Genomic DNA, 27,908 nt, shown 5'->3' with positions numbered 1-27,908 from the left:
TACAGAAGCTAATGAACACAAGGTAATTCATCAGAGTTGAGAAATAACTGTGTATGTTCAGTTCGAGACACACTGAAGTAATCTAATTTTCAGCAGACGAGCACTTGCTATTTTGAAAGAACCATAGAACCATAGAACAGTTAGGGCTGGAAAGGACCTTAAGATCATCTAGTTCCAACTCCCCTGCCATGGGCAGGGACACCTCAGCAGACCTCTCAACTTCAAAGGTGATGAGCTACAAGTATAATATAATAATACAAAACTGAGAGGAGTGGCTAACACACCAGAAGGTCATGCTTCCATCCAGAGGGACCACAACAGACTGAAGAAAAAGGCTGACAGGCAACTCATGAATTTCAACAAGGAGTAGATAGTCCACCAACCAAGACAATAGTAGATAGTCTGCCATTTCCAAGACAGTTCACCATCTTGGAAAAAAACCCATGCACCATTATCTGGGGGCCATTCAGCTGGAAAGCAGCTTAGCAGAAAAGGACCTGGGGGTCCTGGTGGGTACTAAGTTGAACGTGAGCCAGCACAGTGCCTTTACAGCAAAGAAGGTGAATTGTATCCTCAGCTGCATTAGATAAAGTTATTAACAGCAGATTCAGGGAGGTGGAGGTGATCCTTCCCCTGTACTCAGCACTGGTGAGGCCACACCTAGAGTGCTGTGTCCAGTTCTGGGCTCCCTAGTACAAGAGAGACATGGATGTATGGGAAAGAGTACACCGAAGGGCCATTAAGGTTATTAAGGGCCTGGAGAACCTCTTCTGTCATAAAAGGCTGACTGGGACTGTTCAGCCTAGGGATGAGAAGACTCTGGGGGGATCTTACTAATGTAAATACCTGGAGGCAAGGTGTAAAGAAAATGGAGCTGGGTTCCTTTCCATTGTGCCCAGTGACAGGCCCAGGGGCAATTGGCACAAACTGAAACACAGGAAGTTCCTGCTGAATATGAAGAACACTTTTTTTTTTATTACTGCAGGTGTGACTGAGCATTGGCACAGGCTGTCCAGAAAGGCTATGGGGTCTCCATCCTTGGAAATACTAAAAAACACCTGGACACAGTCCTGGGCAACTGGCTCTAGGTGGCCTTGCTTTAGGACAGGAGGGCTGAACAAGTTTGTTGGCAGAACAAAAAACTTTACTCACCCAGTATCAGTTTTGTTCTGAATGATGCTAATATCATCTGGAGAGAGTTCTGGAATCCACTTCTCCATCTCATCAACCCAAGGGTACCTCAGAGATGAAGGTACTACAATTAAGAGAGGCCATTCGTTTTTATAGTAATAGGAGATGGCAATTGCTTGAATTGTTTTACCTAGTCCCATCTGGGAAAAGAAAAGATAAAAATTAAAAACAGAAGTCTCTGCTTAGAAAGCATATTCCAGTCCATCAAAATTATTTTGCAAAGACAGAACCAGATAAAGAAAACAAAGCCAAAGTGCTACCTGCATAGTATCTATTTCCTTGTCAATTTGTTACCACAGATCATATTTTATGAAAGTAGACGCCTCTCTTTAAATGGATTAAAACATATATTTTACCTAGTTAGCTCACTAAAGCTGAAAGAAGCATTTCCATTCATTTCAGAAGAGTTTCTTTCCAGGCCCTTAGTAGGGTAGGCTATAAAGATCAAACTCTTTAACTTGTTAAGCTACCAAAAACATTTTAAAAAGACTATGCAAAGGACAGAAAAATATGGGATGTCTTCTTAAAATAAAAATGACAACTTTATGGTAAGTTGCATACACAGCTGAAGAACAAAGGAAGATCTATATGAAGAACTTGACTTTTGACCCAGGAGGTCAACAGAAAGAAACTACTGCTTTCATTCACCACAGCTACCAGTTTACCACAGAAGAGAAAGTCCATCTAGCGGAGAATTCAGGTTACAGACAAGCTGAAGGGTAAAGACACAATATATAGATACATATTTAACAAGAAAGTACTTACTTCATATTGTATAGGTAAGAACACTCCCATATAATGACTTATAGATAACAACAGATGAATACTGGATCCAGAATTTAAGGGTTTGTTTAAAAAGTAAAACCTCCAAGATTTTATCAAAGAATGCAGCTATTTTCTCTATTTGTTCACGCGACATGAGACATTTCCAGACTCCTGTTAAGCACTAAAGCAGAGACTGGCCTTAAAGTATTCTTTCACTTTAAGATTACTAAAGCAATCTTGAAGTTTGGATTATCCCGTGGATATTTCAATTGATTTGCTGCCATCTAACTATTCATGGTACAGACATAAAACAACAACTTACTTATATCCTCACTATTAAGTTTAAATGGACTGATGTAATTATATCATGAGATTTCCCAGGTATAGAGGAAAACATAATGAATATTTCTACTATTACTAGAAAGAAAAAAAGTCAGAGAAGTACTGCGATACTAAATTTCCATTCAAAACTGCCAAGTTTTCATTAAATTTTCCTGCAAGCATCCCTAGCATCACCAGTAGTGCTTGAGCCAGCTGAAAACAAATCCAATTGGAAAAAAAAAAAAAAAAAAGAAAAAAAGTTAATTTTTTGTTGGTTGCCACAGCTGTCTCACTAACTCAGACTGCCCAGTCACTGGTGGTGGCCCAGGCACCTGAGCTGAAATAAGCAGGGAATAAATGGCATGTCTCTTCACAGCAGCACACCTGTTACTGAATCTATATCCCATATAGCTGATCACCTGTCTAGGTTAGATTCCCATCACACACACTCATTTTCCCTCTTCATGTTTCAAGAAAACCTAAATTACAATAAGGAGACTACATCAATACCCAAACATCACCTCTTTTTTGATAAAATTTTAAATTGACAACACATCAAGAACATTATACTCTAATAAAAAAATGTTTTGTCTGTGGGAAGAAATGCTGGAATCAAATTTCCCTAACATGGAATAAAATACAAATTTTCAACTGTATGGGAGTAATGAATTTCACTATTACCGCTTGATCAGTGCATTTAAGAAAATTCATCTTTGGAAGGCATATCTGTTCAAAATCCACCTCTTTGGGCCATTAAGAAAAGCTATGCAATTATAAAGTGCTAAAAAATAAAATAAGTCATCTGAGTTAATATTTTTAAGAGTGAGTAATAGAGGAGACTTAAACTAAATAACCTCCTAAGTTTTCTCAAAGCTTCTTTTAAGCTTATGTCAGTTTTCATGTTTGGCTTTGTAGGAGGGGTTTTTGTTGTTTTTTTTTTTGTTGGTTTGTTGTTTTGGCTTTTTTTTCCTCTGTGCATGTAGTTAAGTTTTGTTTGTTTGTTTCATGTGTCTCTGCTTAGATATTTTCAGATTATCTGTTGAATATCACAGGAACTAGTGATATTCATTACCAACCTTTCTGCCCACATCTCTCAAACAAAAAAGGTTACATCTGCATGAAGCACATTCATATATGAAAAAATGGTGTTAGAGAAACAGAAACATCACTTACCTCATCAGCAATCATGCACCTAAATAAGAAACAAGGAGAGAGAGGAAAAAAGCAAAAATTAATAGTAAATGTAACAAATAAATTTATAATAAACAATTTGTAAGTACTGGTTTAACTTATGCATTTACTGAATCAATGAAAGGAAAAAAGGTAGACTTCATTCCTACAGATACCAACTGCAAAAAGTAAACTTATTATGAATTTGAAAAGAAGTATGCCAATTATTGTAAAAATGTAGATTCAATCTGTTAGCATTACTGAAGAACTTGCACTATAAAACTGAATTGCTGCTTTGGTTTAGTGGTAAATTACTTGTACTCTTAAGTGACATTTTCAAAGCAAGAAGGGCATCTTCAATATTTTTTGTCTTTCAGATACACCAATGGTTTTGCTGCTTCATGATTATGGATTATTTGTATGTCAGAATGATTTTAAAAGCTGCTTTCCAGAGCTGTCACATTTGTTTTGAAACAGAAACAGACAACCCCTCTCCCCCACCAACTGTATTAGCTAAAGTAGTAAAAAAATTTACTTAATTTTTTACCTGTTTTGAAGTCACTTACTTAATGTTATGCCATGTGAAGACAATGATAATCCCATGCCTGCAGTCAAAACTAGCATCTGTTCAGCATCTTTACATTTTCTAAAGACTAAATGTCACCTTTGATATGAATTTCTTACAGGTATTTTGAGTTACTTAGTACATACATTCTTAACTCAAGTAGGGTCTAGGGAACTTAAATGTGTCTAGCCCACGCAAGCTTCTTCATCAAATTTTTGAGACTGGATGAAGGACAAAGGAAATTATTTGATGGACATTTAGTTAAGCCATTAAATGGATAATGCATCTTTCCAAATGTGTACCCACAGTTATTTTACAATCTCAGCTTTCAACTACTTCACAAACTTTTACCTCTACTACTTTACACACTTTTCCAAGCTGGAATAACCTCCCAACACTAAAACAAACAAACAAAAAGCCCAAAATCTAACCAACAAACCTATCCAATTCAAAAGCATTATCAAAAGAATTACAAGAGCTTCTTCCACCTCTAGTAATTATTAGATAAAATACATATATCAAATTCACACACACTAATGAATTCAAAGGAAGGCACAAGTCCAAGCAAAAACCGTGAAGGTAAGAGGGAGGTGAGGAAACAACCTACTCCTGTTAAGTCTTTCAACAAGGAGATGACTTAAAATTTTTCTTTTTTCCTATAGCAACCCTGGATTGCATGAAGATACAGATTTACTAAGTATCTTCAGACTACAATCAACAGCAGGGAATTCCAAAGCAAGACCTGAAATGGGCACAAAGTGTTAATTTCTCCAACTTCATAGCAATACCTGCTTGGGCTGCAGTTAGGCAACTGGCAATTAGATGAATTCTCCAACTGCTAAGTAATCTGGGAAGTTTTTCAAGTCTTAAATGATTTTCTAAATTGTCATAAAAAGCTAACTGGAAGAATCACTCCCACCAGTTGGTATCATAATGCCACACGAAGGGCATAGGCTTAGTCAAACCACTGACTGAGAAATACAGCAATGAGTGTGCTGTTCACTGAACTAAGTGACAGCAATAGACTGACAGCTCAATGTAGTCTATCACTTGGCTTGAGTATTTATAGATGTTTACTGACAGAAAAAAGGTGCCATGTCTCAGAAATGATGAAATATTTCAAGACCTGGAAGGGAATAAACTTCACAGGCCACTATGTCTTCCCCTTGACTCAAGCATCCTTCTGTCTTGTGGCTTCCACTTATCTCCAGTAGCTTTCAGTCACAGATGCAAACTAGTCTTGATGAATTGCTCTGGATGAATTCCTCTTCATAGTCTGTTCCCAGCCACTGCATCTTCTAGGGAAACTGAAACTTCCTGTACTCCTATGCCACATAGCTAGATGTGCACCCACTGCACCATGTAACTGAAATTCAATGCTCCTTCCATGAAAAAAACAGGAAAGATCTTCCAGGTCTGTCTATAATAAAATTTAACATACCAAGATATAACTGTTCTGTATTTTGATACTGAAAATCTTCTAAAGTAACATGGAACTGCTCCTGAATGGTATGTACTCCGAAGTAAGTGTAGCTACCCAAAACCACAACAGCAGTCTTTTCTGCATGAATCCCAGCCTAATGGATTAATTAGAGCTGTCATTATGTCTAATAACATGCATATTCCCATGGGGCCACAATGGGCATTTCTGTGGTCAGAATAGAAATCTCAGCAGAAGATGTATTTTCCAGACATGATGTACGAGATAAATATTTGATATTCTGAGAAACATGGTATACTGCTGTTTGCTCACTCCATCGGCCACTGTAAGTTCAATCAGTTTCTTTCAACTAACAAAATTAATTCAAAATATATCTTATATAACTCAATTTTTATATGTAACAAACCATCTACTTACAACACCTTTGTAACCACAGCTGCTACCCAGCTGTTAAGGATGGAGCGAGAAAGCTAGAGGAAGAAAACACAACAAAACAAATCCCCAAGTTTGCAAAGATTTAGGAAGGAAAAAGACAGGAAGAGAATTATTTTTTGTGGTGACTCATGATTGTGGGGCCTTAATGCCTATGATTTGCAGCTGGGCAAAGACATTTATTTGCAGACAACTAAAACACAATGCTAATTTAAAAATAATGTTAGCTTTTGCTCACTTCAAAGACTGTTTTTTTTTTCCCTTTATTTAATACTCATTAATTGCCTGAACTGAAGTTTACAAACCCAAGCCTTTCTTTTTGCAGATTCTTTTAGAGATCAACTGCTTTCAGTCCAATAATTGTTTTTTTAAAAACGGTTTGAAGCCTGAAATGAGTTGGAATGCACAACAACCTAGTGTTGCAGGGGTTTTTAAACTCCTTACACAAATGTAAAAAATGAGTAAGACTGTATCAGTTAGCTACAGAGCAGAGGCATCTCAAGAATAAACCAAAGACCACCTTCAGCAATATAGTATAAGGATATCAGGGCAAATGTACAAATATAGCAATAACCAAGAGTCTATTGCATCCAAGTAGCATCTGGTAGTAAGGAAATGTGGTAAAGAGGACAGGAATACGAATGTTCCTTGCCAATTTGTGCTGACAAATACAGTATTTCTCAGTATATCAAGTTACATTTTAGTAGAACTGCATAAATAATGAAATGCTAATTAGGCCAGCTCAGACATACAAAAATCAGTCAGAATACGTAAGACCCAACTGCATTGTACATTGGCATATGTGAACTAACTCTTTGGACTCTCATTCTTTTTTTCAGGATAACAAGCAAAAATGAAGAAATTCAGAGTGATTTACAAATTGCTTTGACAATCAGAAGATGAATAGCAATTAAAATAAAATGCCTTAAAAACACATCAACCATGAGATTTTTTTTGCATAAAAGTAGATTTTTTCACTAGAGCAAAGTGTCGCCACGTAAATTTTGATTATGAATATCTGCTGAAGAATAAGAAGCTGTTCTGTTTTTCTTTTTGCACTCATTTTCAGACTGTGCTCACAGAATCTCTGCTGGTATCACAGTATCACAGTATGCTGGAGATTGGAAGGGACCTCAAAAGATCATCTAGTCCAATCCCCCTGCCAGAGCAGGAACACCTAGATAACGTTAACAGGAATGTGTCCAGTTAATGTCTCCAGGGAAGGAGACTCCACAACCTCCCTGGGCAGCCTGTTCCAGTGTTCCGTCACCCTCACTGAGAAGAAGTTCCTTCTCAAGTTTAAGTGGAACCTCTTGTGTTCCAGTTTGCACCCATTACCCCTTGTCCTATCATTGTTTGCCACTGAGTAGAGCCTGGCTCCATCCTCGTGACACTCCCCCTTTATATATTTATAGACACTTATAAGGTCACCCCTATCTAATATCTTGGTTGCTTAAGCTCCCAGTTCTTGAACTGAGGGGCCCAGAACTGGACACAATATTCCAGATGGGGTCTCACCAGGGCAGAGTAGAGGGGAAGGAGGACCTCTCTCGACCTACTAACCACCGCCCTTCTAATACACCCCAGGATGCCATTGGCCTTCTTAGCCACAAGGGCACAGTGTTGGCTCATGGTCATCCTGTCGTCCACTAGGACCCCCAGGTCCCTCTCCCCTACACTGCTCTCTAGAAGTCGTTCCCCAACCTAAACCTGGGGTTTCTTTTCCCTTGTTATATTTCATCAAGTTATTCCCTGCCCAACTCTCCAGCCTGTCCAGGTCTTGGATGGCAGCACAGCCTTCTGGCGTGTCAATATTTATCAGCAAACTTGCTGAAACACTCATCTAAATCACTGATGAATATATTAAATAATACCGGTCCCAGTACTGACCCTTGTCCACTAGTTACAGGCCTCCAACTAGCCCCATAGACTACAACTCTCTGTCTTCTCTCCTTCAGCCAGTTCGCAGTCCACCTCACTACCTGGTCATCCAGTCCACACTTCCTCAATTTAGCTGTGAGGATGCTGTGGGAGACTGTGTCAAATGCTTTGCTGAAGTCAAGGTAGACCACATCCACCGCTCTGCCATCATCCATCCACCGTGTTATTTCCTCATAAAAGGCTAAGAGATTGGTCAAACATGATTTCCCCCTGGTGAAGCCATGTTGACTGCCCCTCATAACCCTCTTATCCTTGATATGCCTTAAGATGGCACCAAGGATAAGGTGTTCCATCACTTTCCCAGGGATGGAGGTGAGGCTGAGCTGTCTATAGTTACCCGGGTCCTCCTTCTTGCCCTTTTTGAAGACCGGAGTGACATTTGCCTTCCTCCAGTCCTCAGGCACCTCTCCCGTTTCCCAGGACTTGGTAAAGATGATGGCGAGTGGTCTAGCAATGACTTCCGCCAGTATAGAGTATCTTTTCATGTCTTAACTTCCAGTTAAGACTGTGCTCACAGAATCTCTGCTGGTATAGAGTATCTTTTCATGTCTTAACTTCCAGTTAAGTGAAGTGAAATTTCTTACGTAGCAGCTTATAAATATTTATAGAAACTCATCATGTTGTTGCTGGTAAATCAAGTACAGAGTATCTGCCACCATTTTATCTATAAAATAACCACTCTTAAAAGATCATCAGTGTAAAGTGATCAACACAGTTTTATCTTCCTTGTTTCTGCACTACCAACACAAGGAGAGATTCGACAGAAACACCCATATGCTTAGAAGTTACATATCTATAGTGATATTTTACTATTTAGTTAAGTATTCATTGTCTTCCCCCAGTCAATGCTTTGTCATAAGTAGCTTGGATTTTCTTCCTATACTTGCAACACACACAGTTTTTTAGTCATTCAAACATTCAGCTACACACATCAGATTGATATTAATCAGGTGCACAAAACTGTTTTTAAAGCTCAGTTAAGAGTATCTGAAGGTGTTAAGTCCTGTGTTAGGACAGTTAGCAACATGAACCACTGCTTTGATTCACACTGTTTATACTGCAATTCCTAAAGTGCTACAGTTTGAAAATTGCCAATTAATTCACATTACTGACACACCTGATAGAAGTTTTGAAATTACACAAAAAGTAAGTTTATAAGTAGAAGTTAATAAAACTATTTTAAGTGTAAGCTGAAGATACTCAAATTATTTTATGACTGAACGCATTTTAGAGCATTTATCCTCTGTAGCTTTCAGTTTTAGAATATAATACATTAAAATGCCTGCTTAATGTAGTTACAAAATATGAGAAGTCCGAAATCTTTTCATTAGACTCTAGGGCAATAAAAAATAGCTTATATTACTGAGAGGGAAGTCATCAACTGTTTCCCATTTATAATCACCACAATTAGATTTTAAATGTAAAGAACTTTCCTGTCATTATAGCTGAAATCACACAGAACTTAGATCTAATAGTTGCATTAATCTGTTAAAAAGCAATACTTCACATTTTGCTTTACATAATCTTAAAAATATGCAGCCTCTATTTAAAACAAACTTCAGGATGTTCTATATTATTGCAGTCAGACAAGTTGCCAACAGGAACATAAAGGTTCCATGCTGTCAGAGCAGAAGAAACAGATCTTCAGCTACACTGAAGGGACAAATATGTATTTTTGTTTCATGTATTTTGACTGCAAGAAGACAGACTTCTTGTTCTTTGAAGTTCAATTAGTCATTTCCTCTCAACTGGTAGTTACCCAATCTGAGCTTCATCATTCATATCCCATCTGTTCATATGACACCTTAATAATAGCTCTATCTGAGAATATAGATCAGAGCTATGATACACAGTTTCATATCCTGTTATAAGCTCAGCCCACATGGTCAAAAGTTTCAGAAAAGCAGAGGAAAAAAAATCATTTTAGATGTCTCAGTTACACTTACTCTCAGCAGCCAAGCCCAACCAGGCAAAAAGCACCAGAGTCAATGGCAAAGTCTTTCAGATTCTTTCCCATTTGAATTTTAAATGTTTCCCTTCTTCGTAGTGAATCCTGTGGCTAGCATTTGAATATCTGTCCATTTATCAAGGAAATCTGCTATTTTTTCCTAACAGAAAGCATTAGAATCTCACCAGAGTGTGTCGCAGATGCTGCTACAATCTTCCTACTATTTGTAACCCTTTTGCAGTTTTAGGATTAGCAATGGGCTTCAGACAGTAGTATCTTTCATAAATAGAAGGAAACTACATAGTCTGGTCTCCACTAGGATTTAAAACCCCTTTCATTTTGAGATGTATTAGCTTTAAAATAAAACTACCTTTTCCATTAAAAAGCAAACATGAACAGCAAAACAGGAAGCTTATTTGAGAAAGTATCCTGGTAAGTGAATATGCATGCAGAGAAGACAGCAAGAAGTCTACTGTATTGGCTCACTGCAGGTGCACAAAGGTCCAAAGTGCAAGCACCTGAGGTTATACACAAAACCCATCATTGTGTCTGAAGCTTTCTTCTAAATGCGAAGAATCATGTAATTTAAGAGACTAGTCAGATGACTCAGAACCACAGAAGGAGGTATCAGGTGTTAGCATGCATCATCAGAACAGTCCTGTAAAGGTATCAATGACCAAGCAAAGGTGTGCTTACAGATGTGCTTACAGATTCTTACCACAGCAAGCCTTCGAGACAAATCAGAAGTTAGCAAAAAACAGGAGAAGGAATTAAGAAAGTAAGACAAAACCTAGCCTTAGGAAAGCTCTGGTCAGAAAAGCTCTGCCTCTAGAAGGACAGAAATTATAATTTTTCAAACCTCAGAGAGCACAGAATAGGCTCCTAGCTGTGCTGATGTCAAGAAGATTGGAACCAACTTTGCAAAGCAGAAGGAGAAGCAGATGTCTAAAATTTTATGCAGATGAGTTGACTGGAGAAGAAGAAGGAAACTAAGGGTAAGCTCATGTGGCATATGTCATATAGCCATGAGAAAATAGTCTGTATCAGAAAGAGATTAATACTAAAACAGTTTCATAAAACGAGTGTCAGGGAAGAAAAACTGTTTTAATCAAAATAATTTCTATTTCTGTGTATCCAAGTCACATTCAGGTCACCCCTTTGGAAATGTCAGCGATATTAACAAAGCAAAAAATACAGTTAAAGTTTCTTATATAAATTATGGCTCCTTCAGCAAGGTATCTTTGCAAAGACAATCTGATTTTGAACTTCACTCTTGCAAGAATACCAATTAATAGCACACTGACATGTATCTAAGGTTTATACAAACAAGAATCCTACAAAGTCCTACAGTCTGTGCTAGAGGTTTCTTGTAAATACAGAAATAGTGGGCAATAATAACCTCCCTAAACCAGGCAATTCTGCTTCCTTACATGGAGGATTAAAAGCCAAAGGGGTATAGAAATCCAAAGTACCTATTGCTTGCTTGTGGGAATAATTTGATTTCTTGATTTGTTTTCAACAACTATTTATCCAGAAAAAAAGGTAGAACTGCACACAACTTTTTCAGAACAAACTCCTTCACTTTTAAGTGCATTTTCCAAGACAAACAGTCAAAGAAGTAGCATTTCATTTCTTAAAACACTGAAAAATTTTGTTACTACTCAAATGAATTAAAGCTGTTTTTGTTAATGCAGTCTTTGGAACATGTTGTACAGAGGAAGCTTGCATCTTTCTCTCACTAATGTGGGTGTCCTGATATTCTTGGGATTCTCACCTACTCATGTGAGTCAGTTTTATATAACGCTACAACATATAATTTACCTCCTACTCACAAGCCAACACTTTAGCACTAACATCTTAACCAAGGGTTATTTAAGGAATCTGAACTTAGTACATTTTTATATAAAACTGCGCAAGCAACCATTACATTTGTGTGTCAGTAATCACAGCACGCAGTCCTAAAACTAGAACAAAGAGAGCTCACTTCCTTGCAATAATGATCAAGGTTGTTTCACCAAAAATAGATCTCCAGAAGATTAAGCTAGATTATACCCTTGCTCTTGAACTACACCAGGTATTTTAAAAAACCCTATATAATAAAAAGCCAATCCTTAATCTAACGTAAGATGCGCTTAATCGCCATTATCTGAGGTGCTAATGTTTCTCTGGAGGGTAGAGAACGGTTGTACTGTCTTATGCTTTTCTCCACACTCTTCAATGTTTAACGCACAAATCATCTAAAATGCTTTACTGAGATTTGAAAGCTATGAGAGCATATTTGCCAGCGTGTTCTAGTATTTTAGCTTTGACCAAGACATATGGAATAACACATATCAAGGTGAAAGTTAAGCTCAGACAATTCAATAGGTTTCTAGAATATATTAATTGAACTGTTAACTGATAAAAATTCTAGTCAAGATGACACCTAATTGTGATAGTGAAAACTCTTTACCTATTCAGTCACTGGCTTCAGAGACAAACTGGTTCACCAGCTGATTCAGTGCAAGAAAAATTGACTTCAGTTAATTGGAACTGTAAGAAAAACATCAACAACTTTCAACTACTGACAGCCTATAAGCTATAAACCTTAACCCTGGTATTAACGGCATGACTGAAATACCTGTGATCAACAGTAGGTCTTCCTTAGTATGCAGCCTAATGACTTTCAATGAAATGTAGGTACTTATTACAGCTTTTCCAATAAGCTCTGCATTCCCAAATGACCCTCCCTCTACAGCGCTTTGCAGTGCAAAAGCTACAGAAGAACTACTCTCTTCCTGTTATTCCTCTTTAAAGTTAGCTGAATCAGGAAATAAGGAAAAGAATTATCTAGTCTCTTCATTTTCAACAGTTCCCAGATTGAATGTCTCTTCCCTCCAGTATAAAAGGCTCTCAAAGCCAGTCTTAAGTTTCCTCCTACACTTTGTTCCTTCTCCATACCAATACTTCAAAATACTTTTGTGCCTTTCAATTACTTCAAAAACCACCCATTTAGCTGTTGACAGAATATCCTACTTCTTTCCTGACATGTGTCTCCGAACTAAGCAATTATGCTGCTCTTTTCTAAATTAATTTATCTCCTTTAACAGGTTCCCCCTTCAACACAATACAAAGACATCATAAAATATGTGGATTTTAATTGTTTACCCAGCTACCTTTGGGGTAGTTTGCTCTTATGTCTCTCTGTTCTCCCTCTCCTTCCAACTGCCATTAAGTCAGTCAGAATCTGACTCATACTTGCTTAAGACCTTGTTTTTTCTCACTTGCCTGAAACTAGTTTGTCTCACATTCTTAAAACTGATCACTTATATTCTGCCCTTTCCCTGATGCTTATATTTAAACACACCAATTTTTTCACTGTGGATTCTCCCCCTGCAAACTTCCACACAGCTAACACTAAACTCACTTCCACTCTCTCCATCACGGCTGGCAACCTATTACCTACAGTCACAGTCTTACTTGGGTCTTCTGCCCAACACATTGTGCTCTTCATTTCTAAAAATCTCTTTTCTATTCCTGCTGCTAAAAGTCCATGTTTAAACCCAGGTAATTCCTCAGATTACTACCATTGCTTTTTTCTGTTCTTGAATATTTTTTTTTTTACCTCAAAAAGTTCTTCTCCCAAATGACATTCTACATTTGCTTTCTGACAATGCATTTTTTTGTTCCATTTGAATTACCTCCCAGTTGCTCCAGCATCACTTACAAACAAGCCTCCTTGGCCATGACAGCTCTGCAGAATTTGGCTCAGTTTCTCATTCAGACTTCCTGTATCTGAACCTCATCCTGTGAGTTAGTTCTCAGCACTTCTCAGATGTAAAATGTACTCTGAAACATTACAAACCAATGTCTTTTAAAAAAGAAACCTTTCTTTAAAAACACAGTACTCGCAGAAATACTCCGCATTTAATTGCTGAAATGTATTAACTGTTTGATCCTCATTTCATATATCTAAAATTAGTTCCTGAATATGTTGGAATAAGGGATTTATTTCTTGATCTAGCAAGAGACTTACGGCTTGTTTCAAACATCTCTTTAAGAATATCTAACTACAATCTACTGAGACTACAAACAGAAATCACATTAAAAAATTACAATTGTTTTATCCTCAGCTCTCTATGAACATCTACAAATAGAGACACTTGTTTATGGCACCTGATGCTGCAAGTCACCAAGTACAAATTAAAATAAAAGAGAAACATTCCTAGAAGCAATCCTAGACATGACTAAAACCCCACTCCAAACAAAAAAACCACCCCCAGCAAAAAAAACCAACCAACCAAAAAAAAAAAAAAAACACACACCAAAATGCCTCCCCCCTCAAAAAAAAAAAAAAAAAGTGAATTTCCTTTTCTAACATGCAATTTAAGTAATTTGGTGTCTGTCAAAGCCAGTGTAACAGAGAGAATAAGCAGATCTCCCAGAAAAGACTATGATTAACTTCATCTTGTCTGGTTTTGAATTTACTTTCTTCATGTTAAACTCTGAACTCTCCACCTTAAGATCAAATTGGTCACAAGTTTAATAGCAAGAATTTAAATGAACTCCAGTCTCACAACAACAGCAATACTACAGAATTTGGAGTCATTAAAGAATATTCTGTTTGGTACTTAAACCAGTTCCACATCCTTACATGTACCACATAAGAATGATAGACAGTCACTGTTACATGCTCGCAAAGAAATAGTCAGAACGCTAACTAGGGTTTCCAGCAACTTATTCAGTACAATATGGCAAAGTATGAATAAAACTTGAAGAAAATTTTTTCTTATAAATGTTCTCCATAAATATGAATAACTATCAACATAGTCAGTACGTAATCTTATAAGTAATGATGATATACTGATAATTATCAAATAGCTATAGCTCCATAAAATATGAACTCTCCATGCCAACCTTTTCTGTTACATTTTTCTCCCTTTAGAAATCAATGGTTATTTTCACTGCATAAAAGAAGTTGTATGCTACTTCCTCAAGTTAAACTAAGACGTGAAGTAAACTAATAGACTGCAGTGTTGTGAGGACTTAAGAAATGAAAAGAGTAAAGCAAAACTAAACTGAAAATAATGCCATACCTTTCAGAAGAGAAATACTGAGATATAATACAGGGGAACAATCCAATAGTAACCTGTAAAAAATTTTGGCAAGTGTTCCTTTCAACCTTGTAGCTGATTCTGAAAAAATAGATTATTTTAGACAATGGTAGAAAGCATTTAGTCTTGCATTCAATCACAACACAGACTTGCAGCAACCTGTGACCTTTCAAACAAAAGACAAAAAAAATAGATGTAAACAGTAACAGATACGTAAAGATGCATATAGGATTAGTGTTTCAAAATGGAAAGGGAATAAAGATCTGTTTTCCTCTCTGATATTTTTTTATACATAGCTACTATCAAGGACAAGAAACTGGAGAAAAGAAATACACTAAAAAAGCAAACCAATCAGTAATCAAAGATCAAAAAGTAGTAAAGATAAAGGTAAAGCTCTAATAACTTAAAAAGGCAATACAAGAAAGCAACAGTGGCATTATACAGGAGAAAAAGATTCACAGACAACATAAAAAGCAGAACTAAACTCAGTTAAAATTACAAAAATAAAAGGGAAAAGTAGTTAAATAGAAGTGTAAGAGAAAAGGACCTACTGCTCTAGCACAAACTAAAATGTGCATGGAAGCAAATGGAGACTGAACCTATTTTCTCTTATTATACCAGCATCCATAAGCCAGAAATATACCTTCCTTAGACACTCAGCTCAAATGGGAAGGATACCTTTCATACTCCTTAATGGCAAATACAGAAGAATTCACCTAATTCAGGCTATCTAATTCAGAGTCTAGACAAAGAAAGCTTAACCTCTCCCTCAAGATCTAAAACGTTCAATTAAAAGACACATTTTTACCCCTCCCCACTCCTGCCCAATGCAGACTATAGAGGTCGTGCAGACTATAGAGGGGTGTCTTTATGTTCAGACAGGCTGAATGAGATACAACAAAGCAGATTCAGAATAAGAATTTCTGAGAACTTGAAAATTTTTATTTCAAGGTGGGAGGAATGCACGTCTACAGTGATGCAGATATCGACTCAATTTCTGTGAATTCTCATCACTCCTTCCTACTAACACTCTAGGAAGCTAAATAAATTTGTGGAAATTCACCTAATAATTTAAATATGACTTATATCAGAAATTTCTGACCCTACAAAAGGCTATACTATGGCTGGGAATTCTAAATATTTCTATTTGCTTCTTGCCAAAGAGATATCATTTCTATGATTCAACTACTAAAACCTCAGCAGACTTTACCTTTTGAGTGAGGAACTGGAGCTAGAACCTTTTAGCTGTGTTCATAAGCTAAATTTTGGTTTTAGCCTGTTTTTCTGGTCTACTTTGAGGGTGGGAGGGGGGAGTTAATTTCTATAAAGACTGATAAAGTCTTTAAACTAAAAATCTGTTTTAAATAATGAAGAATTAACTATATGTTTCTCCTGTGTAGCTTGCTACGGATGAGACATAATCAATGGAAAAAATGCACTACTTCGAAGTGCAGGCAACTGACTCGTGATAGGGGACACTCGACTCCATTCTCTAATAAGCTCACTATCATAATGATTATCTGTAGCCTACTATCCAAAACAACATTAAAGACTACAATTTTTTCTTACTCTAGAAAATTACTGCCTAACAAGACAAATACCCTTTCATTAAAACTGATAGCTCTTAATGCCAGATTGGAACTCTATACCATATTACTGCCATTCATTGTCATTTACCTCTTTTTTACTGTGTCTACATTCAATAAACAACAAACCAACATAAAGGGGGAAACTAAAAGTCACATGCTCCAGAACACATAAATATAACTTAACGTATTACCTCTAAAACCTAAAAAGTACCATTATAAAGCAAAAATTATCTAGTAAAATACAGATCCTGGTAAACATATTAATAAGCATTTCAATATTTAGACCAATTGATATATACCCCCATCCCCCACAAAAAATTAGAAGTTATAGTATTAATGCACTTGATCCTCATGTAAGAAAGTGAAAAAAAAATACAGCAGGAAACTAGATTACCCCAGTAAAATGGTTTGTATGCATAATTATAATGGAAAAGCTAATTTCATGAGTGGTAAATACCTCCAAGTCCTCTTTCACATCCATAAGGAAGACAACCTAAACAAATTGTTCTGCCAACATTTCTAGGAAAAATGTTCTCTGTGTGCCTGAAGGCATCTTTTTCAGATACCATCAAGAAGGCAAGCAATGCTAAGTAATGATGTTTGCAAATCACATGCTGACAGTGTTTATTATAAAACTTGATAAAGCATTTAGTGATACAATTTGTGCATGTTATCCAGTAGCAAGAGAGCTAATTTTCAAACAACAGCATGCCTCTGACTTCTACAGTATATTCAGGTAAACAAATTGTTTGTAATTCAAGACAGATGTTGCACACTTCTACAAAGAGAGGATATAAAACAAGAATACATGATAGAAAGATACATATTAGTAAAAGTAACAGTAAAAATCATCAATATCCAAAGAGAGATCTGTGCTCAAAAGACACCGAATACAATCCTTATCAGTACAATCAAGCCATTTGTGCATTATCTTTGCATCTTGGGTATTTTGCCCAAACTTACCACTTTTTCCAGGGCACTGTGCTTTGATACTGCCACCTCCCCTCCACTAACACCTGAATATTGGTCAGTGATTTCTCAGTATTGTTTAGGTTTTCATTATGAAGTCTGCCTCAGAATAAAATAGGGCTGAAAATGACACTGTTGCTCAGAACAACTAAACCCAATAAGCAAGATGACATCTTAAAGGTTTTCACTTTATGCCTCTTCATTTGCAAGTGATTAGGTTATCCTGAGCTCTTAGGAAATGGGGATTTGCCCACATCTGCCCAAACTATGACCAATAACCAGCAAAGAGCAGAGAGAATCACTCACTTCTGCCCCGCAACAGCATACACACAACTGACCCTAACAGTCCTAAATATTCCCTAAGCCCATTGCTAAGAGTTTTTGGTCCTGGGTGAAGTTTGTTGCTTTCTATTTAAGATAGTTTAAAGCACACAAATAAATAAATACACAGTAATGCCTTTTTAAAAAGTAACTTACACTTTTCCTGAAAGAAAAGCATAAAAATAGATTAGTTTTCAAGGTCAGAATTTGTGTGCACCCGTCTTCTCTGCACATTGAAGACCAAACACTGTTTCTATCCCAGGTACCTATTCAAAAGTGCCTTTCTGAAGAATAATCTCTAGCAAAGAGTAAGCAGCCATGCAGTTATTTACCTTTAAGACATGTCTGTGAGCTAAAAGGTTATCTTAGCATATGTTAACTACACACTATCTTGTTGGGTCTAAAATCATTAGTTCTGGAAAAGTGTAAGGTAGCCTCTGTTAGTCTACATGATTCCTTTGGAGCATGCACTGAAAAAGCCTTTAATTCATTTACAAATGAACCAAAAGCACAAATCACAACAGCGTATTTATTTTACCCTCCAGGAAAAGACAAAGGAATTAATAGCTTACTCTAAGCCCCTTCCACACTACAAATAAAAGTTTGTTCTAATAATAAGCCCCTTCTCACAGGGGGTGCTTGTCTAACCTAAAATAATATTAAATCTCTTCAGCCAACAACAGAATGCTTTCTCTGCACCAGTTTCCTACCACTACTGCAAAACACGGACTACGTGATGACTGCAAAGAGAGTACATAGCCTGAGGAGATGCACATACTGCTTACTTCTAGTCCCATGTTTATATTTTTTTTAAAACTACAAATGACATTTCTATAGAAAAGTACCAGACCCTGCCAAAATATACCACTGGGAATACTGGAAGAAGGCTTAAATCATTATGGCGTACACAAAATGAAAAGACTTGGGTGAGCCAAAGGCTGACAAATAAGAAAATTCAGCTACAAGCAGCAGAGGCTCTTGTTCTCTGTTTTGGGACAGGAAGAAAATTAGATCTACCTGAGCAAGGGACAGACTTAAAAAATACTCCTCAGGAAAGTTTGACTTAATACATTTTACTTACATAGAGGCTGGCTGAGAGTGTGCACACAATTCCTCAATTTGACTCAACTAAGATAAAGAATTTGCCATGCCAAGAAATAAAGGTTTCTTGCAATAATGATGAAAATACTTCCATACATGTCACAGTAAAACCATCAACACCATACTACTCAATTGTTTTTGGTTAATGAGAGGTTTCAAGAAAAGAAAGTAACATAAAGCTCATAACCCTAATGAAAATAATTAATTCTCATTTTGACAGTCATTAGCCTAGGTATTCCAAACCTGTTCAGATACTTATTGTAGGCAACTGTTACTTCTCAAACAAAAAGAATGAAACATCTGATTAAAATTTATCTAGTCCTACAGTTAAGCTGCTTCCTGAGGAACTTCAATATTATATAATAGGCTGCAAAAAATTATGCTACTTTCGAACAGATCCACTAGCCTCCTAATTAAGAAACTACACGCATTTAGCGTCTTCTGTAATTTCACTATGTGTATATACAAATGCACTTTGATCGAATACTATGTAAGCCTCACTTCCCTTTATTACAATCAGGTCAACCAAAATACGGTAGCTAAGGGCTTTGGATTTATTAAATTCAACTCCAGTGCAGACTTTGCTGTCTATTCTATCGAAGTCTCAGCCATCAATTAAAACTGTCTGCATTCATTTTCACAGTCACACTGTGCAGCAGGGAAGTGCCTAATATGACCAGTGCTCAAATAGAAATTAATGCCAAAACAGCATAACGCTTTTTACATCTCAGGCTTGCATGTTAGTGGCTGGGCTCATCTTTCTGCTCTGCTACCTCCTAGTCTGGCAGCATAGAACAGATGGCATGCTTCATTCCCTGAAGACACCAATGTAATAACTGTTGAAAGGTTTTGCCCAAATGAATAGAATTAAAGTGAAAAACTTCAGAGGAAATTTTAATTGATCAGAAGTTCCATGTAATTGCAAGAACTGCAGATGAACACTTTCTTTCCAATTTTTCACCTTTAGCAAAAGAGAGACACATTTATTTTCTCCTGCCAAAAAATCACAAATGTTAGCAAGGAACCCCCTGAGGCCCTAAACCTCTTGTTCTGAGCAAGACAGCAAAGTATCAGAAACTAACTTCTTTAAAACCTAAGCTAAAATGATTTCATTCGTGCCAGACCTCTAAAATGTCATTGCTTTGAAGAGAACAACATGCAGTTGTTTCATGGCTTTAGGTTGCAACTGCCTAAATTTTCTAAAATTTTTAAACGTAGAAATAGTATTTCCCTTTTCTTTGCCCTATAAACCAGTAGCATGCTCTGACTCAGCAAAATATTTCCTGCTGCATAAACCATTTTTCTGATTTATCAGGTACTTAGTTGTTAAATGCCTACTTTATCAGTTGCTGCACTTGCTAACTGAGGACTCTGTAAGGCTTCTTCTGCTCTGCTGTTGCAGCTCAGTGAGCTCCAGAACACTCTGATTACACGCCAGAATTGTACCAAATTTAAAATAGAATACCACACAGATGCATCAAGATCTGTTACTCATTCTCTTAACAGCTCTACCACGCCATTAAGAACTAACGAAACAAATATGAATTAACTTATTTTAAGAATTCTCTATTAACATGACAAAAAGGATGGTACTGATATCAACCTCCTCTTACATGAGATCTTTGATACTACAGTTCGCTTTTCCATAAAGCATTATTAAACATTTCTTCATTTTCTGGGAAAAAAATAAAAAGCCCTAAACAAACCCTCATTTTAAACCATGTTATCTTATAGTTTAAGTAAGCTTTCTGTAATATAACACACCTAAGAGCTGCTGGTATTGTACAGCCTGTGTAAAAATTAAGATATTATTACCTGAAATAATTATTTTTAGTATATGACACAATAAAGATTTTACCTGCCACTTCTCTGAAGTGCAAATATGATGCCTTTCTCCTGAAAAGGAAGCAGTTTCTTTCTCAGTCTTTCAGGTAGAAAGGACAGCTTAGCATCAACATTTTCTGACTGAGAATCTTCAAGTGTAGCTGTGTCCTGCAATGTACTTGCCATGGTGAACCTGAGGGAAACAACACCAAAAGAAGGTGTCTTACTTAAAAGACAGGCCTGCAGTTATGTGACAGAATGGAACTATAATAATAATCACTCCATCTTTAAATACTCAGTATCTACATAGCTTTTCTCAAGTCTTGAGAATTCTTCCTAGAAAGCATAAATCAATGCATATTATGGAAGAGCCCAGCACCCTAGTATCAACAAAATAGTCTAACTATAGCAGTATGAAGAGATCTGCATGTATCACTTCTTCAGTGCTACGAAACAGTTAAGAAAGTTCCCTGTTTATGGATGAAAGTTATTTGCTATTCAAATAGAGCTTACTTATAGACATTAAAATATAACTCTTTCTGGTTAATATTTTCTCACAGAAAAGTTACAGGAAAGAAAAGGTTATTTAATCTTCTGATGATGGAACTAAGAGTCCTCTAAAATTTTTAATCCTAAGAATCAAATTACAAAAAAAAAAGGGCAAAATACACCCAGTTTGGGGGAAGGAAAAAAAACAAACAAACAAACAAAAAACCACTTAAAAAAAAAAAAAGGAGTAAAGACCTCAATGAAAATTCTCATACTGTGCTTCAGACTAAAAACACGGATTCATCATTTTTGTCCAAGGGGACAGGATCAGAGATGAAATACTAGCTTTTGTTCTCTTATAACTTCACTACACTTTAAACAAACAAATGGCTAAAAAGCTCGGTAGCAGTCTGTGCTAACTAAACATGAAGAAAGCACCAAACCTTTACATCAAAGCATTACCTAATTATTTTGGATTCACGGCCTGTGTGATGAACAGGATTACCTTAATGATCATAGAAACAAACATTATCAACCAAAAAAGCTTCTTGTATAAGTAACAGTAGATACTGTACTACCAAACAAGCTTTCAAACATATAAAGCCCTAGAAATACTATTGCACATGTATGAAAGCAAGAGTCCTAACTGGAAAGACATGAGCTCATGTATATACACACACTTAAGGACTTCTGTATAAACATGGTTTCAATCCTACTCTCAAAAAAAATGTAACTCAAGGGTCTGACCACCTGATGTTCCTCACTAGATCAGTGGAAGTGATTCACACAGCAGGAAGAACTCCATGGCTGGAAAGAGGCTGCTGTTGTGCTTCCAATAGCACAATCAAGGCAAAGAAAGCCCAATTTTCAAGTAAGTCTGGTACCATCAGAAAAAAGATAGGATCTTTTCTCCCTAGATTCATATCAGGTCACACACTCAAGATCCTAACCTAACAAGAGACAAACCCAAGTGCTGCTAAACCACCTCCTGATATAAACCACTGACTAGAACATAACCTGTCCAGAGATAAAAGATGGATGCCCTCTCAATGGCAATGAAATAGCTGATTATAGAGAAAGGAAATATGGATTATTTTTTTCTGCAAGCCAGACTTCCTGTATCATCTAATTGTGACTGTACTACTGACTATGGCTTTTTTTTCCCCTTCCACTTTTCTAAGTGCAATCTCTCTCATATCTTTAAAGAAACGTTATTCTGGCATCCTGGGCCTCTAGAATATTCAACAGCAGATAAAAGTACTATTATCAGTATCAAGACTCTTTGATGCATGCTCATCACTGAATTTTGCTTAACAGACGAAGGAAAGCCTCTGGTTTCCTCTGTATGCCCAAAAGATGCATTGTAAAGAAGAGAGAAGAAGTTAGAAAGCTCTGGTAAATACTGACTTACTCTCAGTTGAGGAAACAGAAATGGTTTAGCTCTAACTGTTGGGAAAGCAATGGTAATCACTTCAATAGTTCTACCACAATATTTTCCACAGGGTATTTCTTTTTCTTTAGAAGTTCATTAAAGTACTGCAAGACTGATGGCAAAAACCAAACACTAAACATTTCTGCAGAGCCAATCAACACGTATGCTTGCAGGACTGGTGGACCTGACAAACCTTTACAACACTGAGTTCTGCGATTCACTCCTAAAGGAAATTTCTGACTCACTTTCTGTGATGATTTTCTGTGCTGTAAAAGCAAAGAAAATTATACACTTCTGATCAGCTTGCTACATAGCTTGTTGTGAGTGACAATATGAGAATGAAATGTTCACATAATTAACTTTATGTTGAACCAAATTATGACAAGATTCTTTCACTGAAACATTGAATAAAAACTATGCAGTTTCAGAAGCATAAATTTGAATTAGAGGAGGCACATATGACTCATTATACATAGCAATACTACCATAAAAAATGTTTTTTGCATCAGTTACTAGTAAGGTTCAAACTGACACTGCAGATCTATCTTAAAAAGCAGCAACACAGAATCCAGATATAGAAAAGGTTTTATTTTTTTCTCTAGGTGAAAAATTAATGGATGGCAACTAATTACAGAGTAGGTGAATAATTAAGGAAGCCTATATTCAGTGAACAATAACTATTATAAAAACATATTGTCCTGGGTTCAGCAGTAGCAGTCATTTTTCCCCTTCTTGGTAGCTGGTGCAGTGCAATGTTTTGACTTTCAGCTCGGGAACGGAGCTGATAACAAGCGATGTTTTGGTTTGGCCAAGGACTTTGTGAGCCTCATGCTCTGCCAGGGAGGAGGGGAAGCCGGGAGGAAGCAGAGACAGGACACCTGACCCAAACTGACCAAAGAGGTATTCCATACCACAGCACGTCATGCCCAGGAGGTAACTGGGAGTTAGCCGGAAGGGCTGGGGGACTGCAGAGTTGGAGGAGGTATCGGTCAGAGCTTGGTCGGGCTGGGGGGGCGAGTTATCGGTTGGCTGGTGGTGAGATGATGTATTCTCTTCCCTTGTTATTTACTTTATCATTATTATCATTGGTGGTAGCTGTAGTGATCTGTGTTATACCTTAGTTACTAAACTGTTCTTATCTCAACCCGTGGGAGTTGCATTCTTTTCGATTCTCCTCTCCGTCCCTCCGAGAGCAGGGGGAGGGCAAGAAAAGGGGGGGGAAGTGAGCGAACGAATTACCTGACTGGGTTTAAACCTCGACAGTTCTTTTTGGCGCCCAACGTGGGGCACGAAGGGTTGAGATAACGACAGATCTGACTGGATTAATAGTCACTCATCACAATGCTGATTTATTGGCTCTCAGAGTTGTTCTTGTTGATCTCACAGCTTCAGAATGTTGTAACTTACGTAGAGCCGGTATTTGCTGTGATAGTGTTTATCAAGTATGGGGCCTGGGCTAAGGTTCTTGTCTCACTGTGCTTTATGGCAATGGCTTGTAATACGGGCGGGCTCCAGCAGCAGGGCGGGACGGACGTGGCCGTGGACTTGTACCTGGCTGTCCGGCTGCTCTTCACCGTCCTGGCCCTCACCCTACTCTCCATCTTCGTGAGGCTGCGGCGACCCGAGGGGGAGCGGCCCCGGGAGCCGGCGGCTGCTGAAGCGGCCCGGGAGAGCGGCCCCGGGGAGCAAGCGGCGGCGGGAGCGGGGCCGGAGGCCGCGAGGGGACGGCTGCCGGTGGAGGAGGTCGGGGCGGTCGAGGAGAGGAAGGAAGCGGCTGCCGAGCAGTGGGAAAAGGCGGCGGAGGAGCCGAGCCCCGCGGCCGAGCCGAGCCCCGCGGCCGAGCCGAGCCCCGCGGCCGAGCCCAGCCCCGCCACGGCCGAGAGCATTCCCCGGAAGCCGCCCGCCGAGCCCCAGGAGGATGCAGGAGACCACGCAGCATTTCCCAGCAAGGCAGAGGAGGAAGAGCTGCACTCAGGAAAAGAGAAGCTGGCGGTGGGAGAGCCGGCAAGCACAGCAGCTGCACCGGCCCCAGTGACAAGTACAGCAGCATCAACTGAGAGTTCTGAAGGTTTTGAATGGCCTTTGGGCATCCTTGGGACCTGCCTGCTGATTGTGATGGGGATCAGCATGTTGGCACACACACAGGCTGTGTTCTACCCACAACCATTTTGTCTGATCTCAGAAGTTAAGCAGAGTCGGGTTTGGGTCTTGTCTGGGGTTAGACGAGGATATAAGGGGACCAAGCGATTTTCTCCAAGGCTGGACAGTCATGAGTGGCAGGGTGTGTGGGACAGTATGGGCAAGTATCTAGTCCACTGGGCCCCTCCAGTGCTTTGGAAGCATCGGAGATGGAAGGCAGCTGTATGGAGTCCCCAGCAACAAGCTGCAGAAACTGCTGAAGGGGACAGTGAATTATTTTGAGCCTGGTGGGCCCAATGCACTTCAGGCCATCAGAGCAGAGATGCAACACAGAGATGGACTCATGATCGAGGGGTGGACTTAGCAATGGACACTATTGCCCAGGTTATTCACGAGTGTGAACACTGCACACAGTCTCTCCTGCTCTGGAAGACTGTTACAAGAGATGGAGCCTGACATCATGGACCAGATGGATTCAGCAGCTTTATAGGGACTGGTCCATGCACTAAGATAAGAGTATATTGAAAATGTGGGATCTGAGCATGACGTGAATGGTATGGAATAAGGGGTGGATAATGTCCTGGGTTCAGCAGTAGCAGTCATTTTTCCCCTTCTTGGTAGCTGGTGCAGTGCAATGTTTTGACTTTCAGCTCGGGAACGGAGCTGATAACAAGCGATGTTTTGGTTTGGCCAAGGACTTTGTGAGCCTCATGCTCTGCCAGGGAGGAGGGGAAGCCGGGAGGAAGCAGAGACAGGACACCTGACCCAAACTGACCAAAGAGGTATTCCATACCACAGCACGTCATGCCCAGGAGGTAACTGGGAGTTAGCCGGAAGGGCTGGGGGACTGCAGAGTTGGAGGAGGTATCGGTCAGAGCTTGGTCGGGCTGGGGGGGCGAGTTATCGGTTGGCTGGTGGTGAGATGATGTATCTCTTCCCTTGTTATTTCCTTTATCATTATTATCATTGGTGGTAGCTGTAGTGATCTGTGTTATACCTTAGTTACTAAACTGTTCTTATCTCAACCCGTGGGAGTTGCATTCTTTTCGATTCTCCTCTCCGTCCCTCCGAGAGCAGGGGGAGGGCAAGAAAAGGGGGGGAAGTGAGCGAACGAATTACCTGACTGGGTTTAAACCACGACACATATACAAGGAATAGTGTTAGCACAGCACAAGACAGCAGTGTGAACTGTGCATTACTAAACCTTTCACACATTGCTCTCTGGAAAGGCAAAGTAGTGTGCGTAATCACATTATCACAATATTGTCCTAATTATCAACTTTATGTTTCAGTCCTTTGCATTTACCTTATCAACACTATTATTTTCACTTGGACTACAAGCTTTCAAAGATGGACTTTGCCATTTGCTGTGCGTATGTAGCCTACCAGACTTGTGGTTGATTCTATGGAATTCAAGTGAAAGAATACCTCAGGGAAAATATTTGATGCCTGAGATACAACTGCCTGTGAACAAGCACTTCAGAACGAAATTTTAAGAACTTAGATAACTAAAAGGCACTTTTTCTTTTTTAAACAATACTTACATAGTTCTTCCCCAAACCTTTTAAATTTAGTTATTGTAAACATGCACTTTATAATGATCACACACTGAAGATTCAAATCTCTGTCAAGATTCCTGAATAAACAGCAGAGAAAAAAATCCATATTCCGCCTATATTCATACCTGCAGCACTATCTTATGATATCCATAGCTACAGAAGGCACTGTGAAAGCTATACTGACCTTATGAAAGATCTATTTTGGTTGTGTGGAAAACGAGAATGAACAACAATGAAAGAATACAGAGAAAGAAATTCCACAAAATTTCCTTTTACTGATTTGCTACGGTAATGATTATACTGAGAATTGCTGCCTTGCTTGTGTACAATGACTTTGGTAGTGGTCACTTCTATTCTGTTTTAAGACAAATCAATAATTTACACTATTGTAGCAAAAGCAATAAATAAAGCTAGCCTTAAAAAAAAAAAAAAGCATCAGTGTGACAGAAAACAAGTTTGTGCCTGTTGTTTTACCCACTGCAGATTAGAAAACTAAGAGAGAGAAGCTTCAGTGCACGTTTTCTCTAGCTACAATTTTTCATGTTTCTGTGTCCTTAATATTTTATAATATGCATCCCATCAATCTTCCTACATCTCTAGATTACAAGAAGCTCCGGAATGTCAGTTTTCTCAGAAAAAATAGACCTAAAAGGCTTGGTGTGGAGACCTAAATTTTCATGCATAGGGTGCATTCGGCTACAGAAGTTGCATGAGTAAAAAAAAAAAAAAAAACTGTACAGGATTTTCTCAAGCTGTAAAGGAAACCAAGGATGAAATAGCTGAATTCCTAAACTCACTAACTTTTAATCTAAAACCGCTTTAGTATCTCAGGACTACGTAGTGGTCAATGATCCCAAATTTTAAAAGGAGGAACGAGGAAGACTTATGGATCTACAGCAGAACTCTCTTACTATGCATAAAAAACAGTGAAAAATGAAGTGCAGAACTTGTGAACACAGGATAAATGCATCTATTTGGTGGGAATCAACATGCCTTTTGCAAAGGTGGGTCTTCTCTTTCAAGTCCGCTTAAGTGTTTTTGAAGGGGATCTATAACAATGTACCTATAAACCTGTTGGTGCAGTCCAGTTTCTACGATTTTTCAAAATTAATGAAATTTAAACAGTTTTACAAATGTATTTGTACAGTAATTCGCAGGGAAAGTTTTAAGAAAGTCCCTCAAACTTTTATGAAAACTAAGCCATCATGTGAAAAAACTGCCCTGAAACTTTTTTTTCAATACGAGCAGATAGACTGTTTGTATATAAGAGAAATATCATGAGCAATATTCTAAAGGAATCTGCTCCAACTTCTATTATGTTCAATGAATTCACAAATGATCTGGATAAATAAGTAACCCCTGAGGGATAAGGACAGTAAAAATATCTGTAAAACAAAATTAAAAAAAAAAAAAAATCTGGAATTCTTTCTGTCACTGCTGACTATACTACTACTAAATGCTATACATTTCACTACAGACACTTCTCCTTCAGAGGTCTGTACTGAGACCCAGTTTGTTGAGGATAATACCCTAGATGATATGGTTTTTTATTGGAAGGTTGGGTGCAAGACCAACAAGAACTTCAAAGGCTATTTAAGTTCTGTAATAGCTGTTTGTC

The 27,908-nt window shown here is 38.1% G+C and overlaps 1 protein-coding gene and 1 long non-coding RNA gene across 8 annotated transcripts in view; both read right to left on the bottom strand.

The window, feature by feature from the left end:
- ZRANB3 (zinc finger RANBP2-type containing 3) overlaps nt 1–27,908 on the bottom strand; it is a 494,211-nt gene that overhangs the window by 464,797 nt on the left and 1,506 nt on the right. For 5 of the 7 annotated variants that reach the window (XM_062605890.1, XM_062605938.1, XM_062605910.1 and 2 more), the window contains exons 2-4: nt 20,706–20,864; nt 3,451–3,469; nt 1,153–1,331 (exon numbers count right to left, since the gene is read on the bottom strand). In XM_062605890.1, the coding sequence (XP_062461874.1) occupies nt 1,153–1,331; nt 3,451–3,469; nt 20,706–20,857 (350 nt within the window). In that variant the 5' untranslated portion in view covers nt 20,858–20,864. The remainder of the gene's footprint in view (nt 1–1,152; nt 1,332–3,450; nt 3,470–20,705; nt 20,865–27,908) is intronic. The other 2 variants (XM_062605928.1, XM_062605920.1) reach the window with 1 other exon arrangement.
- LOC134156916 (uncharacterized) lies at nt 23,160–26,329 on the bottom strand. Its single transcript, XR_009962127.1, has 2 exons — nt 25,867–26,329; nt 23,160–23,269 (listed from the first exon to the last, which is right to left on the bottom strand). It is a non-coding gene; the product is annotated as an uncharacterized LOC134156916 (long non-coding RNA).

Source organism: Pezoporus occidentalis, unplaced genomic scaffold (assembly GCF_034315485.1).
Source record: "Pezoporus occidentalis ecotype Australia unplaced genomic scaffold, CSIRO_AGI_Poc_V1 ctg12, whole genome shotgun sequence".
Taxonomy (NCBI): Eukaryota; Metazoa; Chordata; class Aves; order Psittaciformes; family Psittacidae; genus Pezoporus; species Pezoporus occidentalis.
This window is presented reverse-complemented; position numbering and strand designations above follow the sequence as displayed.